Source organism: Anopheles cruzii, chromosome 3 (assembly GCF_943734635.1).
Source record: "Anopheles cruzii chromosome 3, idAnoCruzAS_RS32_06, whole genome shotgun sequence".
Taxonomy (NCBI): domain Eukaryota; kingdom Metazoa; phylum Arthropoda; class Insecta; order Diptera; family Culicidae; genus Anopheles; species Anopheles cruzii.
Genome location: NC_069145.1, coordinates 10,599,300 through 10,613,489, shown reverse-complemented (window position 1 = coordinate 10,613,489; position 14,190 = coordinate 10,599,300). Strand labels below are relative to the sequence as shown.

The 14,190-nt window shown below is 48.3% G+C and overlaps 2 protein-coding genes across 6 annotated transcripts in view; one reads left to right on the top strand and one right to left on the bottom strand.

Annotated features, from left to right (window-relative positions):
* The window catches only part of LOC128273032 (casein kinase I), a 32,176-nt gene extending 31,905 nt beyond the window's left edge, over positions 1-271 (top strand). For all 5 annotated transcript variants that reach the window (XM_053010942.1, XM_053010940.1, XM_053010938.1 and 2 more), the window contains one exon: positions 1-271. This exon is cut by the window's left edge and continues 236 nt beyond it. The gene's annotated coding sequence lies outside the window, so the exon portion shown is untranslated.
* Positions 272-11,152: 10,881 nt separating this feature from the next.
* Positions 11,153-14,190, bottom strand: part of LOC128269822 (unconventional myosin-IXa-like) — a 30,331-nt gene continuing 27,293 nt past the window's right edge. The window contains exons 15-16 of the mRNA XM_053007226.1: positions 14,040-14,128; positions 11,153-13,979 (exon numbers count right to left, since the gene is read on the bottom strand). Coding sequence (XP_052863186.1) covers positions 11,598-13,979; positions 14,040-14,128 — 2,471 coding nt within the window. The 3' untranslated portion in view covers positions 11,153-11,597. The remainder of the gene's footprint in view (positions 13,980-14,039; positions 14,129-14,190) is intronic.

Sequence of the window (14,190 nt, the reverse complement as noted above, 5' to 3'; positions counted from 1 at the left end):
TGTAATGTATTTCGTTCCGTAACGACACACGACCACGACGACGCGAGTCGGCTTTCTTCGGTTTTTGGTCTTCGGTTGTTGTTTTCTTCCTTCCTTCCGGTTTGATTCCATTTTTTCTTCCGTTAACGTTTCGTTTTGTTACCGCGTTTCCTTAGTTCTCTCTCCGTTTCCAATCGTATTGCGACTCCCTGTCGTAACCCGACAGCGGCCGCTCCTCATCCGCTACATTAGCAAACACACAGTGTCACTCAAAAAAACAGCGCACACGCACATGATCTATCCCCCGATTGAAACGTCCGTTCCGATCTCCCCGATCATCCCCCCACCCCCGGGGGTAAACATAGATTCCTTTTCTGTTTCCATTTTGGGGCATACATTTTTCTTTTGCCGCTCAAGCAGCTGCTGGCTTCCTTTGTATGGCTGCTGTACGCTGAGCAGCAGCACCATAACATCGCGATCAATCTGTTAATTAATGATAAATTGTTTACGTTCCGTTCCCTGTATCCTGCGACAACCCTTGCGACATCCGTGCGCCTCGCCAATCTTCGCCACGAACAACAACAAACGACCACATCCTTCTACTACTACTACTACTACTACTACTGTCCATACACAACCGCAAACCACCACCGCCACGACCTCTAATCTGATCCGCGCGAACTCTATCGCCCTTTTGCTGTGTGTGTGCGATGCAATTCACGTTTGGTGTGCACCGCGCTGCGAAATGCCGCCCACACACACCCACACACACACACACACACACACACACACTCTGTTTTGTCTGTGACAATTCGTAAAACACTCGTGCGCCGCGCCGCACGCTCACCGTGTGCCATCATCTGCTAATGTTTGCCGCTGCAACCGCCGCCAACGTGTCGTCATCGTCACCACCACAACCGCCATATTGCGAAATTGCGTGCCTCTTAATATTACTACTTTTGCCCTTGCGTCACGAAAACTCTCACACGCGACCACAAACCGCGAACATCCCACAGTGATCTCGATGATGACATTGATCTAGACGTTAATGATCTTACTGTCGTGTTATCCTTCCTACGTATACTCTGGGAATGAGTGGGAAACGCAACATGAGCGCCCAGGGCTACGGCAAAACAAAAATCAGCTCGATTTGCTTGTTCTCGCTACCGTTTTTATTTGAAAATGTGCCCCACTAAGGAATGCTTAGGTCAAATGACAAAAAAAATCACACCATAAAAAGGGATACGTCCATATTTTCTCGGGCACACCAAGCACAGGCTACTTTAGGATATACATCATATCAGCTTAGTACAAGATGGCTACTAGATCAAAATCATCCCTTTTTGTACGACGATGAACTGTGGCACCGCACACTTGCATCGGCCACGTTTGCTTGGATTAGTTTTCGACGAAGTAGGTTCTCTTTTACGGCAAGGAGAAAACGTCATTAGGTTAGGTTTACGAGAAAGACGAGCTGCACCATTTGTGTGGCAAACAAATTTTCTTTTGGCGGAACACTCTTAACCGCGCGTGGCACTGCGTTTGCCAAATTTGGTTTCCTTAAATTGTAAATAAAAAGGCACCGCGGATATCATGGGCCCGGGATGAATTTTGCTTGATGTTAAAGAGAAATAGCTTAGCGTGAGGCAAACTAGGCAAATATAAGCTTCTTCCGTAAGTTCTGCCTCCGTTTTCTTGCTTTCAAATACGAACACATGCCGGAGAAACTAAGCTAACAAACTTTCGTAATCAAACAAGTACACGCGAACGAATATATTAGGTACATAGCAGTGCGCGCAGCCTTTTGCGCCGATTTTGCCAGGCGTCGTAGCCATTTTTCGCTATAATAGTATACACCACTTTTTAATGCTCATAATAATTACTATTTTAAACCACAACGAACATTTGCTGGTTCTGTAGGATATATCCAACGTTTTAGAGAACGGTGTAGAGATCGAATAGAATGCAAAAAAGTAACCTCAAATGTCGCGTCACGACAACAAAGAACAACAAAATCGAGCTTTCTAAAGAGTACTAACTGAAAACCGAAAAATATTGCAATCGAAATAAGCCACCGGGCCGGGCCGAATAGACATGGACAGAATTTGCCGCGAATGCCCACGAACCCGAGCAGAGAGCGGATCATCGAAAGAGAATACAGTAATCAAGCGATAGCACCGACCGTAATGTCATTCATGATCGAACACTCAAAGCCTATCATTGAGCAAGAAATGATAAGATAAATCATTGATGCAGTCGTTGCAACTGTTGCAACGACATGTGGGAAATCTTCGAAACCTTAGACCAGCGAGTGATGTTACGTGACGACACGACTTTGTGTTTGAAGTGTTTTATCAACCGCTTTAAGGAAGGCGGCTTTGTGCGCTGATAAAATTTATCAAACGTTAACAATTGGCATAAAGAGGGGTTGTCACGTAACGCCTCTCACGTGTAACGGTCGACATGTGATCGTCAGTAGATTTTGGATCGTCGCTCCGTCGCGTCGTGGTGTCCGAAACCAAGCCGATACTTTCCTTCCAAACTCCAAGAACTTCTCCTCATCTTACGAGCACGATGGCGCACCGCTTGCTGCATTCATCCATTCAGCTAAACAAGCACGTAATTCGAGCGGAATGCAGAACAGTTCCATTTGGGGCTGAGATACCCTTTTTGGGGTGTGATTCCCGAAAATACGCTGCACTTTTTCAGCTGCACCATCACCGCTCCGCTATCAGCTTGTTGTTCGAACGGCCACATTGTGCATGCGTTGTTGCGGTTTCGAAATTCCAATGGTGTGGCACGTTATTGTTGGAATAATGTTTGGAATTTGACTTAGGGAAACGCAGCGGCACGGCAGCGCGCACGCATTCACACATCTCTTCTACGACGATCTGACGAGACACACACACAAACTTCTTTTTCCTGCACCGTCGCACGACGCGAGCTTCTGCACCAATGGATTGTTGTCGCGGCACCGGCACCTTATGAATCGTGGAGAAGAAAGCTTTAGTAGTAATCTCGGTCACGGTTAACTTCCACCAACTTTTCTCTAGTCTACACCACAACACAACACCACCTCTTTCTGCTAACGATCACCACCGATCATCACCTCTTGATACTCTTGCACCGTATTTACGCGCACCGTAAAGAACGCTTCGTTTCACTTCCTATCCGACTTTTCCGATCGTCCATTCTTCATGGCTGGCTGGTCCGATCGCCAGCTGCACTAATCCTAACCAACCCTCCTTTCTAATGACACTGTGACGCCTTCCTTTCCGTTGTTTCCCCCCTCGCAAAAAGGGATAATACCACCGCCCGCGGATGTCGTCGAATGTCTCTCTTTTCTTGTTTCTTTTCCGTTTTGCCTTTTTTGTGGATTTCGCCATGCATTTGTGTTGTACCGATCGTTCAGTTGACTTGATTATGTTTCCCTGGTACAGCACACGACATTTCAAACCGTAAAAATAAAGGAAAAACTACAAAAAAACGTTACATTCATCGCTCTCGTCCCCCTGTGGTCGTCGATCGTCAAGGGGGACTGATCTCTGCTCCCTCCGCCGTCGTCGTCCGTTCGGTTTAGTTTTTGTAATCGATTCTGTTTGCTTGGTCCTGTGTGTTTTCAATTGTTTATCACCCGTGTTCTCACGCTGCGAGGAGAAAAAACTTAAACGAAACAAAGAAAAAAATTGAAAAATCACCAAAAACAAAAAAAAAGAAAAACAAAACACCGGAACCGGATACAACACACAACATTACCGCCGACGAGCGTAGCCTGTAGGGTGTGTCCTGCCACGCACGCAAAACCAATCGAAATGTTGTGGAAGCCGCGAAGCATAAAATATAGGAAAGAAGAGGAATATTTTGGGTCTTTTATTAGTTTTGAATCAACAAATCGATCGCTGAGTGCGAGTTGATGGTTTTTGCGTTTCCGTGAATTGCTCAAATCGCCCAGCGAAGAGCAGCACACATTCCGCAGCAGTAGTTTGCTGAGAGATTTGCTTCGTTCAGTGCACCAGAGCCAGAGAACAGCATTCTATTTATCTGCTATTTGTTGTTTGCTTCCCTGCAACAACTCCGCCGTCGTCATCAACCGTGATAAAGCGTGATCTTCTGTCGCGCTCTGCGGCTTTTCATTTCGGCTCGTCACCCAAAATCCTCTTCTTTGTACAGTCACTCCGCAGTCACTAGCGGAGAGAGCGTAACTGAAAACAGTAACTTAAGCCCGCGAAACACAATATTGAACCTACAAACAAACACCTAACATAGAAAGTTTATTAAGTCTGCGTTTGCGTGGGCAGCCGGAGATGGAACTAGGGGGCGCGCTGCAGGCGCATCGAGAGAAAGAGAGTAGCAAAGAGAAACACTTACTACCCCCGGGGCACACACTGATGGCAATTGGGGTACTTATCGTGGATCAAGTGTCCATCCACAGCAAACGACGGGCAGGCGGGCGGGCTAGCAGTGAGCGAGCGAGTGGCGAGGAACGCATTTTGTAAAGTATAGAATTAAATGTATTAAACGAAGAACGCAGGAAACTGGCGCGAATCTAAACATGCAAAAAAAACAACACAGAAACAGATAATATGTTTATAACAATTTAAAAGTCGCTTCTTAGTAGAGACAGAGAGAGAGCCGGCGGGAACGATGGAGAAAAGGATATTTAGTAGAGCGACGAGATCAGTAGAAACGGGGGGAAACCAGAACCAGAGGAGAGAAAAGAGAAAGAGAGAGAGCAACAAAATATACCTATATTAAAACACGGAACCGCTCCAGCGAGATGATAAACGCAGACTGGGACAGATGCTTACAGCACGCGTGTCCCTGCGCGCGCCCGAACCCGTTTATATATATATATTATATACATTGATACGCCAATTTCGTCGTCGCGACTTCTCACTTCCTGCCGCGTTATTTGCTGCGTGCTGCCTCTTGGAAAGGAGAAGAAAACCAGGGGATCGAGGTGGCCGGATCCCGATTGCCATCACTCATACCGCGCCACGCGCCAAACCCCGCAAGCGATCGATGATGCGCGGTAGTGTCCTAGAGAGACACAGCGAGAGAGAGAGAGAGAGATATATATATATGTATAGAGAGACAGGGAGCAAACTAACTATGAGATTACAGAACTCTTATTTCTGAGAACCGTTCATTCGCCGCGCGTGGCTCAAGAGGCTAACCAGCAGCAGCGCCCATGCAGCGCCTCTCCTAAGCAAAGCCCAGCTTTCGACACGCGAGATCTCTGCGGCGCGGCGCATATAATATTCCCCAAGTGCAAGACCGAAATTAAACCCAACTCGCGAAAGGAACTCTTGCTTCCTGATAATGAACCTACGAACAAACTACTAAACAACTAGATAGAAAGAAGCAAAAGAAGAGAGCGCGAGTGTCCACCGTGGAAAATCGGAAAACTTCCCGAACGCAGAACGCAGAGAGCGAGAAGGAGCGCGAGAGAGACAAGGTGAATAAAGCGATTATGGCAAAAAGAACAGGAGAAATGGAAAACCTCCTAAAACAACACACAACCACCCCCCCACGTAGGCGATAAGATTATTTAAGTCAGTAAGGAAACGCAACCAGAGGAGAGTCGCCGGAACCGGAAAGCGTGTGTGTGTGTGTAAAAATGTAAGGAGCTATGCCGCCGCCAAGTAATCATTATTTGCCCCCGCATGTAGATGAAGGAGGAACATTAACAAGAGAGAAAGAAAGAAAGAAAGAAAGAAACAGAGAGAGAGAGAGAGAGAGAGAGTTAAGTTTGCATAAAACTGTGTATGTGTGTGTGTGAAGAGTAAGTTAAACAAACAGAGGAAGCCGCCAACCGCGGCCACACCGATAGCGGGAGCTGTGTATTTAGCTCGTAAAGGGACAGCTACCGGAAGCGCGCGCGCGCCACTAGTACACTACTTCCACGCGAACCACGCGGTGGTGACCACGTGGGCAGAAGCGCGTGCGCGGAGAAAACATAGTTAAAGGTGCACGTGAGCAGAAACACGCGCCAGCAGGAGGAAATAGAGACAGATAGCGAGAGAGAGAGAGAGGAATGATAACACTACCCCCCGTGTATGTGTGAGTGCTGCGTGTGCGTGTGCTCTGTATGTAGCGATGAAGAATGTGGAGTTATAGTTTAAAAAACATACACCACCACCACCACACGCCATGCGCGGCGCGCAGGACAGAACAGAGGCAACATAGAAAAAACCTATTAAAAGCATAATATGGTAAATAAAGAAAAATGCATTAAAACCGGCGAGCAGAGCAGCCCCGCGTAATTGTAACAAAGCAACAAACACAGAGAGCAAACACACACCGCGAACTAAATACACACGGCCGGCCGCCGCACACACTCGCAACCACACTGCGACGGGAGAGAACGAAACCAGAAAAACCACACTAAACAAACGAACACACAAAATATTGAATTTAATATGAACTGCATGCAATTATAAAGAATCGTGCCGTGTGTGCGTGTGTGAGTGCGTAAGAGAGACAGAGGGTCGTGTGACCGCAGCAAGGAAACCGAAAAAAGGAAAAGATGATAAGAGCGAGAGCGAGAAACACAAATGGCAAAAGAAAGCAAAATTGCAAGCGAAAAGTGTTCGCTTGCTGGCTGGCTGGCTGGAAAAACACAAAAACTGTTGAAACAAACAAAACATACGGCAAACACTGTAAAACAAGCGATCAAACAAAAAAAGGGGAAGAACCGCGCGGAACGAGGAGAAGAAAAAACAGATGAAAACAGAGAAAACCAACCAACCGACTGTAGTAGCTAATGAAAATAAAAATCTGCAAACATATTGAAACTGGCTTAATTAAGAGCAGCTTTGAAAGAAATGGTTTTGGGGGGAAAATGGGGAATTTTCGCAAGAAATTTAACGTTAACGCCGGAGGCATCAAGTTTCTTTCGGAAGGGACACACACGGTGGTACAATGTTTGATTTAGACTTCACTTTATTCTTTGTTCGGTCGATCCTTACCACCGAAGGCGGTATGTATATATAATATTAAATAGTTTAACTTGTTCTCTCATCTGTGTAATTTTACATCTTTTGTTTTGGTTTGCTTCTCGCTCTCCTTCTGTTTCTGTTTTTTTGCAACGCTCTCTTTATAATATTTATGTTGTTTACAATCATTTTTTGTTTCTTCTTAAATTTTCACACTTCGCACACAATCGCCGGTATCCAAAAACGCGAATAGTTGTGCAATGTTTTGCACGATGGTTTCTTTCAGTGTTTCAAAGACTTGCCTATACCTCTCTGCCATTAGCTCTCTCTCTCCCTCCGTTAGTGTTATCTGAAGGTTGTCTTAAGCTTAAATGTTTCATTTGGCTATATGTTATTTCAAGATTCCCGTCGCTTCTGTTATTTCGACGCCACACAGCACCACGCTCAACGACAATAGTTTGGGCTTTTCGTTTAACTTTTTTAAAGTTTGATTTCCAAGTTTCTCGTATAGTTTTTCTCCATGCGCAAACATCAACTATGTTACATTCTTTAGCTTCTTGGTTTTTATCAAATCCTGCCTCGGTTTTTCTGAGTTTTCCTTCGGTCACCCGTGGGGCCCAACATTTCAGCCTATCAGTTAACAAACGATACAAACGCTCAAAACGCTATCGGTGTTCAATTAATAATGATCACGTACACACACACACACACACTCATCAACAGCGGTTTTCTTTCATTCTCAATTAACAGCATCTATAAAACAAGGACCGGGTAGTGGCCTCACATAACGCCCTTCTCGCAGGCAAAGGAACAGCAAAGGGATTTTATTTTTTTTTAGTAAACGAAAATACAAAATCGGATCGAACCTACGGGAATATGAACCAGAAATGATCACAAGAGGTGCAAAATGTCCCACGCGATTGAAAATCTTCTCAGATCTCAGATCTTCAGCTCAAAGAGGACAAAAGCAAAAAATGGTTGGTCATTGCAGATTAACTACGAATCGTTTCTAGGGTTTTCTCCTTTGCTTCAGCACACTCGTTGTAACTCTGTGATTGTTTGCAATTGTTACGAGAGCGCCGGTGTCACACACCGTTGCCTAGTTTGTTCCGTAAGTGTTCCTTCTCTGTTCGCTTCGCTTAAACATATGTTTTGTATTCTTGTTCGTTTTAGTTTTGCTTAACAATGTCTTCATTCTTTGTTTCAGTCCCTGCACGATGTTTCTGTTCCTTGCCACTACTGTTACTACTGTTTACTATTTATTGATCCAACTTCGGCCACCCACCCTTCTAACACATTCGCTAGATTTCATCTAGTCTACACACAATTAGTCTAAAGTGGTGGCCATAACTCCTTATGCCATAATATTATGTTGCATCCAAAACATCCCCACTCCCGTACGTACGAAAGAACCGTGTTTTATATAAACAGCTTCTCCATTGTTTGTTTGTTTGTGCAATCGGTGGATTTTCGATCGTTTTTGTGTTTATGGTTCACGAGCGCGAAAAAAGGGTAATTTAAGGACCAAAGCACCATCCTAATTACGCTTCCGGCAAACATCCCTCTGTCGTCTTGCTGTGGGCTCCCTTATGGCCCGCTGGCAAACGATAATGGGAGACGATAAATGGCCATAACGAAACATCCCGGAACCGATTACCAGTTTGGCCATTCGCTACATTCTCTATCCCTTTCATCGCCCGCCGTACGCAAGGCGTGTGTAAATTAAGCAAAAAACACGTCCACAACAAGAACAACAACAATCGAGGTAATGATGGAATTATTGGCCGAGGTATCACTTGCGCTTGCGCGATCAGTGCATCAACAAAATCGATCCTCGTCCAGATTGGGCGCGGCTCGGCTCGCCAAACCACTACTCCTGTCACACTAACTGTCTGGTGGTTGGGTTGGCCACAGAGCCACATGCTAAACTAGGTAACGCAACGCACGATTGTAATCACACCTGTACTATTTGTGTACCAAAAAAGTAACAACACACACACGCGAAACCTTCCCGCGCGAAGGTGCCCTGCCCTAGCCGGTCACGGAAAAAATACACAAAATATACATCTCTCTCGTAGATCTCGTGACACCGTGGTTTACTCTATTTTTTGCTTCCAACTGACTTCTTTGCTGCGTTTGCTGTTATTATGATAGGTAGGTTTTGATTGTACACATTCAGAGCAGAACTATGATCAGAGCGCTAACGCGGAGCAGAGTGCACATCGGGGATCTCGTACGATCTTACGGATTACGGATTTTGCTTGCATTCAGATCAGAAAGTCGCGTTCCTGCCGGAGATGTCTGCTTGCTACCCCGCGCCGCTAAGCCCCGTCGTGGAATGTTTGGGTCATTTTGATTCGTTGGTAAAGTTTATTTGTTGTCACTCAGAACAGGACGAATTCAAACGAAGATCGTCGCAAACAAAAAACAACAATGAAATGTTTCCAAACCCTTCCAAATTAAGCGCAAACAAGATCCGTTAGCTGCCGGGTTTTACTGTGTCTTGGGTTTTGTTGTGCGCATCTCTTTTGTGTTTGTGCTTTTTTTGACAATATCCTTTTTGTTTCGTGACCGCAGCTCATCGTACACTTTTGTTTGCGCTCTCGTTAATATAAATGTAAATATATCTTTCGCTTTAAATTTAGGTATATTAATGCTTTGCGGGGCTTTTTTTGGGGTCCTGGCCCTGTTCCACATCCGCACGAATGTGGTGTGCGCATTCCACATTATACAAGTTCTGCTCTTTTTTTACAGACATACAAATGCATTTTACAACAACTGCTGGTTGTGGTTTACAATTTTCCTATTCTTTCAGCATGGTATTTTCCTAGTTTCCGTGTTTATGTCCTACTGCCCGACATCACATGCCAGTTAGTTACTCACCACTTTACTTTTTATACATGGCGCGTCCATTATTGCCTTGGCTGTGCGCCACGGCCTCGGCGCTCGGTTTTTCGGTGTACTCGTTTCGGTTTTGGATAAAGTTTTTGTAGCTTTTGCGTTGGATCGATGGGATTTACAAATTCGCTGATTGCAACCGATAACCACGATCAGCTTCGGTTGCTTCGGAGGACCTTCACCACGATCCACGAGCTGTGACAAACGATGGGGCAATGCGTCCGGTATTTTTATTTTATACTGGCGTCCGTAGTGAGTTTTTTGAGTTCGTTTCATTTACTGTTCGTCGATGATCGGTGGTCCTGTTGCTTTGTAGTCTAAAAACAAAAAAAACAAAAGATCAAACAACCAAACACAAGCAAACGGAAATGAACGACAGAGTTAAAAGAACGAAGTAGACAATTTCAAACTCAAAACATAAACCAAACAAAGTTCTTACCGGTGGCTCTTGCGACAATTGAACGACCCCCCAAAGCAAAGTTAACGAACGAAATGGGCGAACACAAAAACACATCGATCAAAGTCACCACAGAATGAACGCGCACCACGAAGAGGCGACAAACGTGTAAACCCAAGAAACCTAACGAAACCGTGAAATGAAAATAAAAAACAAAAAGTGTGTGTACTTTGTTTAAATTCTTCTTATTCGCGTCAATTCGGGGACTTCGGGTTCCTCTATTGTTTCGTATGCTTTTCATGCTCCGTTTGATTTTTGCTCCAGCGCGCGTCAGGCTTCGCTTCGCTTTGTGTCACAGATATGTCTCGGATGGTTTCGCGCCGTATTGCTGCCGTGGGGGGCTGGAGCAGACAGAAAGTGTCAACGAACACGCGCGAAAAACACAAGCGGAACCGGTAAAAAAAAAAAAAATAACACGTGCCAAAGCTCGCTGCGAACCCACCAAAAGATCCAATTCTTCGTCCGGTTCGTTCACTTAGCTTACAGTTAAATTTACATATTTATAATTACGCGTGTTATGTTTATAAGTATATTATGTTATTGCTCTGGCCGGCGGCTTCCAGTTGTGCGGCACAACACCCCGAACGAGCGCCCGACCGACAGCCAAGCCAACAGATTGCGGAGAGTTTGTCATCTCGTTTCCTACGGCTACTAAGGTTACCTGGATCTGGCGTTCTCGCGCGTAAGCGAACTCAACGTTGCAGCTGAATTTGGCAGCACAATAATAAATTTGCCCGATAGAGAATTGGATTCGCTACGCAAAACAATAGTGGCAGTTGGGTCGATCGTAGCAATCCGCTGTTCATCTGGTTCCGGATTATATGCACGCGTTGCTATGCTTGCTGTTGCCAGCCAAAAAGAAAATGGACGAGCAGTGATGCTGCTCGCCTCGTCCCCGACTCTGTGTCCGAGCGAAACGACAGCGTTTCTGCGCGATTTTTCACCACACTTAACCCTAGGAACGCTAATTCGGAAACTGCGCGTCTTGCATTTCTCTAGCGGCATGTTGCGTTTGTAACATAAAAAGAAAAACAAAACTGAAGAGTAGTGAGGCCGCTGGTCTTTCGGTCCGTATGTCACAGCATAGCAACGCCAACGTGGATCTGCTGCTGCAAGGCGCATCCCCACCATGCGTTTGTCATGCTCGCGGCGCGTTTCACACTCTCGGAGCAAATGTGTAACGATCGTTTCATAAATTAATTAATGTATCTAATGCTCTCTCTCTCGCGCACGCTCCGTATTGTGCAGGTGGCCAACACAAAAAATCCTGTAAAATGCCGTCCTGATTTGCGCTTTCGATTGTATCCTGTTTCGTTTCGATTCACTCAAACCATGATTGGTTCATCGTCACCGGCTGGTGTGGTGGGTGTCGCACCACCACCACCAGCACTTCCTGAACCGCCACCCGAAGCACCACCACCACCCGAACGTTTACTGCCGGTGCCGGACATGCGGCGCGAAGATAGCTTAATGGGTGGCGCCGTCGTCGTCGTCGCCGTGGAGGCCCCGGAATGGTGATGCTGCGATCCATCCTTCCCACCGACGTTATTGTCTTTCGCGAGGGCCACATTGATGGACGAGTTGGAGGCGGATGTGGAGGAAGTGGTTGTGCCACCACCACCAGACGGTGTTGCGGTAGTGGTCGGTGCCGTAGCCGTTGCCGACGACGTCGGTGACGATTGGATCAGGATCCGGTGGTTCGTCGGCGCATTGTTCGTCGAGGAAGTCGTCGACGTGGTGATGCTACTGTTGCCACTTCCACCTCCACCCACCGCCCCGACCTCGTATCCACCCGAAATGCTCCGGATGATGATGGGTTTCTGGCGCTGCAGCTCGCTGCCACTGCCACCGCCGGTACTGCCGACGCCACTGCTGCTGCTGCTGCTCGTCGTGCTTCCGCCCAGACTGTGCGATGTCGTCGACAGCGTTATCATCGAGTGGCTCAGATTAATATCCGACCGCTTGCCCGCCACCGACGATGATCCGCCACCGGTGCCACCACTAGAACCTCCGGTGGCACCTCCTCCTCCACTATTGCCGGCCGCACCACCACCACCGCTAGTGCCGCTGCCTCCAGCGCCGTTCTGTGCGTGCGTTTTGATCATCGAAGGTGCGGAAGCGGACGACGAGGGCGTCGAGGAGGCGATCGCCGAGGTGGTGGCCGTCGGGGACTGTGGCGACGAGACGGAGGAGGCCGAGCCCTTGCTGCTGCTGCCACGCAGAAACGCTTCCCGCTCGAGCAGCGTCTGATGGGAGAGGGATTTGGTTTTCACTGCCGGTGGTCCTCCTCCGCCGCCACTGGCGCTCGCCCCACCACCACTGGAGCCGCCCATCTTGTGGAAGTAGTCCGCCCCGCCACCCACGCTCTGATCACGTAACGAATAACTCACAGCCATCGGGACGTCATTGTTAAGACTAACATTACTACTACCGCCGTGATCGGAGGGTGCTTGGTAGCGGATCGAGATGCCACTGTCGCTGATCAGATTGCTGCTTCCTCCAGCGCCACCACCACCACCGCTGGCCCCACTGCCGCTGCATCCCGCCGCTAGGCTACTACTGCTCACGTCCAGATCCTTCTCCTTGCTGTTGCTCAGATCGTCCAAGCTGCCGCCCTCGCCGTCAAGATCGGTCGACAGCAGATCGTCGTCGGAGCTGGCCCGCGCCAAACTCGGCAGGGTCGACGTGAGCAGTGCCTTCTCCTTGCGAATCTCCTGGATGTGACCCTCGAGCAACATCTCTTCCGTTTCCGTCTCGAGCAGTCCACCGGCGGCCATGCCACCACCGCCGCTGGAGCCACCCCGCGCATTGGCCATCTCTTCCTGCGTGAACACTTTGCTACTCCGCAGCGTGCTGAGCCGGGCCGTGGCCGTATGGGCGGCCGTATCGAGCGTATCGATGTCCGCCAGCGTGCTCTTCACGTTCAGCATCTTCTGCGTGATCAGCGTCTCCATGCACTTCGTCTGCCGCCCGATATCGTTCAGACTGTCCTGGGCCGGCACGTACCGGTTGGTGCGCAGCACGCACGGTGCGAACACGATGGCCAGCGAGCTCGCCGACATGCGGTTGTACTGCTCCAGCTTGGCCACCAACGCCAGGTGGAAGATTAGCCGCTCGAACAGACAGTGGTGCGCCGGCGGGATCTTCTTCACCAGCGACAGCAGCGTCTGCACCCGATCGCTCCCGTCCGAGAGGTCGGCCGCGCGCAGAAAATCGTCGTACCGATCGAACGTCAGCAGCGGTTCGGGCATCTCGCGTAGGAACGACTTCAGCACGTTCGTGAGCACGTGCACGTTGTACGACTCAAAGTCCATCTCGCCACCGCCTCCGTCCGCGCTCGTGACCGCCCGGTCCATCTTCGCCTTCAGATCCTTGATCTTCGAGCTGACGCCGCTCTTCCGGTAGATGCCCTCCGAGTAGAGGCCGTGCATCTCGATCATCATGATCAGCTTGTTGATCTGGGCCGGGATCTTCACGCCATCGCTCGTGTTGCCGCACAGTGCCGTCAGCGGTACACCGAACAGCTTCGTCGGCACACCGCCCCCGTACAGCGGCTGTCCGTCGGGCCCGCACCCACCGGCCACCACGGCCGAACCCCGTCCGGTGCCGTGGAGCAGCGCGTTCGGATCGTTGTTGGCGATCTTGTTGCAGGAGGCCGACTTTTGGTAGCACTTTTTGTGGCACGTTAACTTACAATTTTGGCACACCTAGAGAGAGAGAATTGAAGTGAGAAAGGTTCGACCCAAGAGTCGCGCTCGATCACTTACCAGTCCGCGCTCGATTGGCCACAGGAGAAACTGTTGGCAGATTTCACATGCCGTCGCTATGTTGAGTATCGTCAGTTGGAATGTATGTCCTGTTGGGAATGGAAATCGATTAGGGTAATCGTCGTTCGTTAGGCGGTCACTCGGCTCCGCT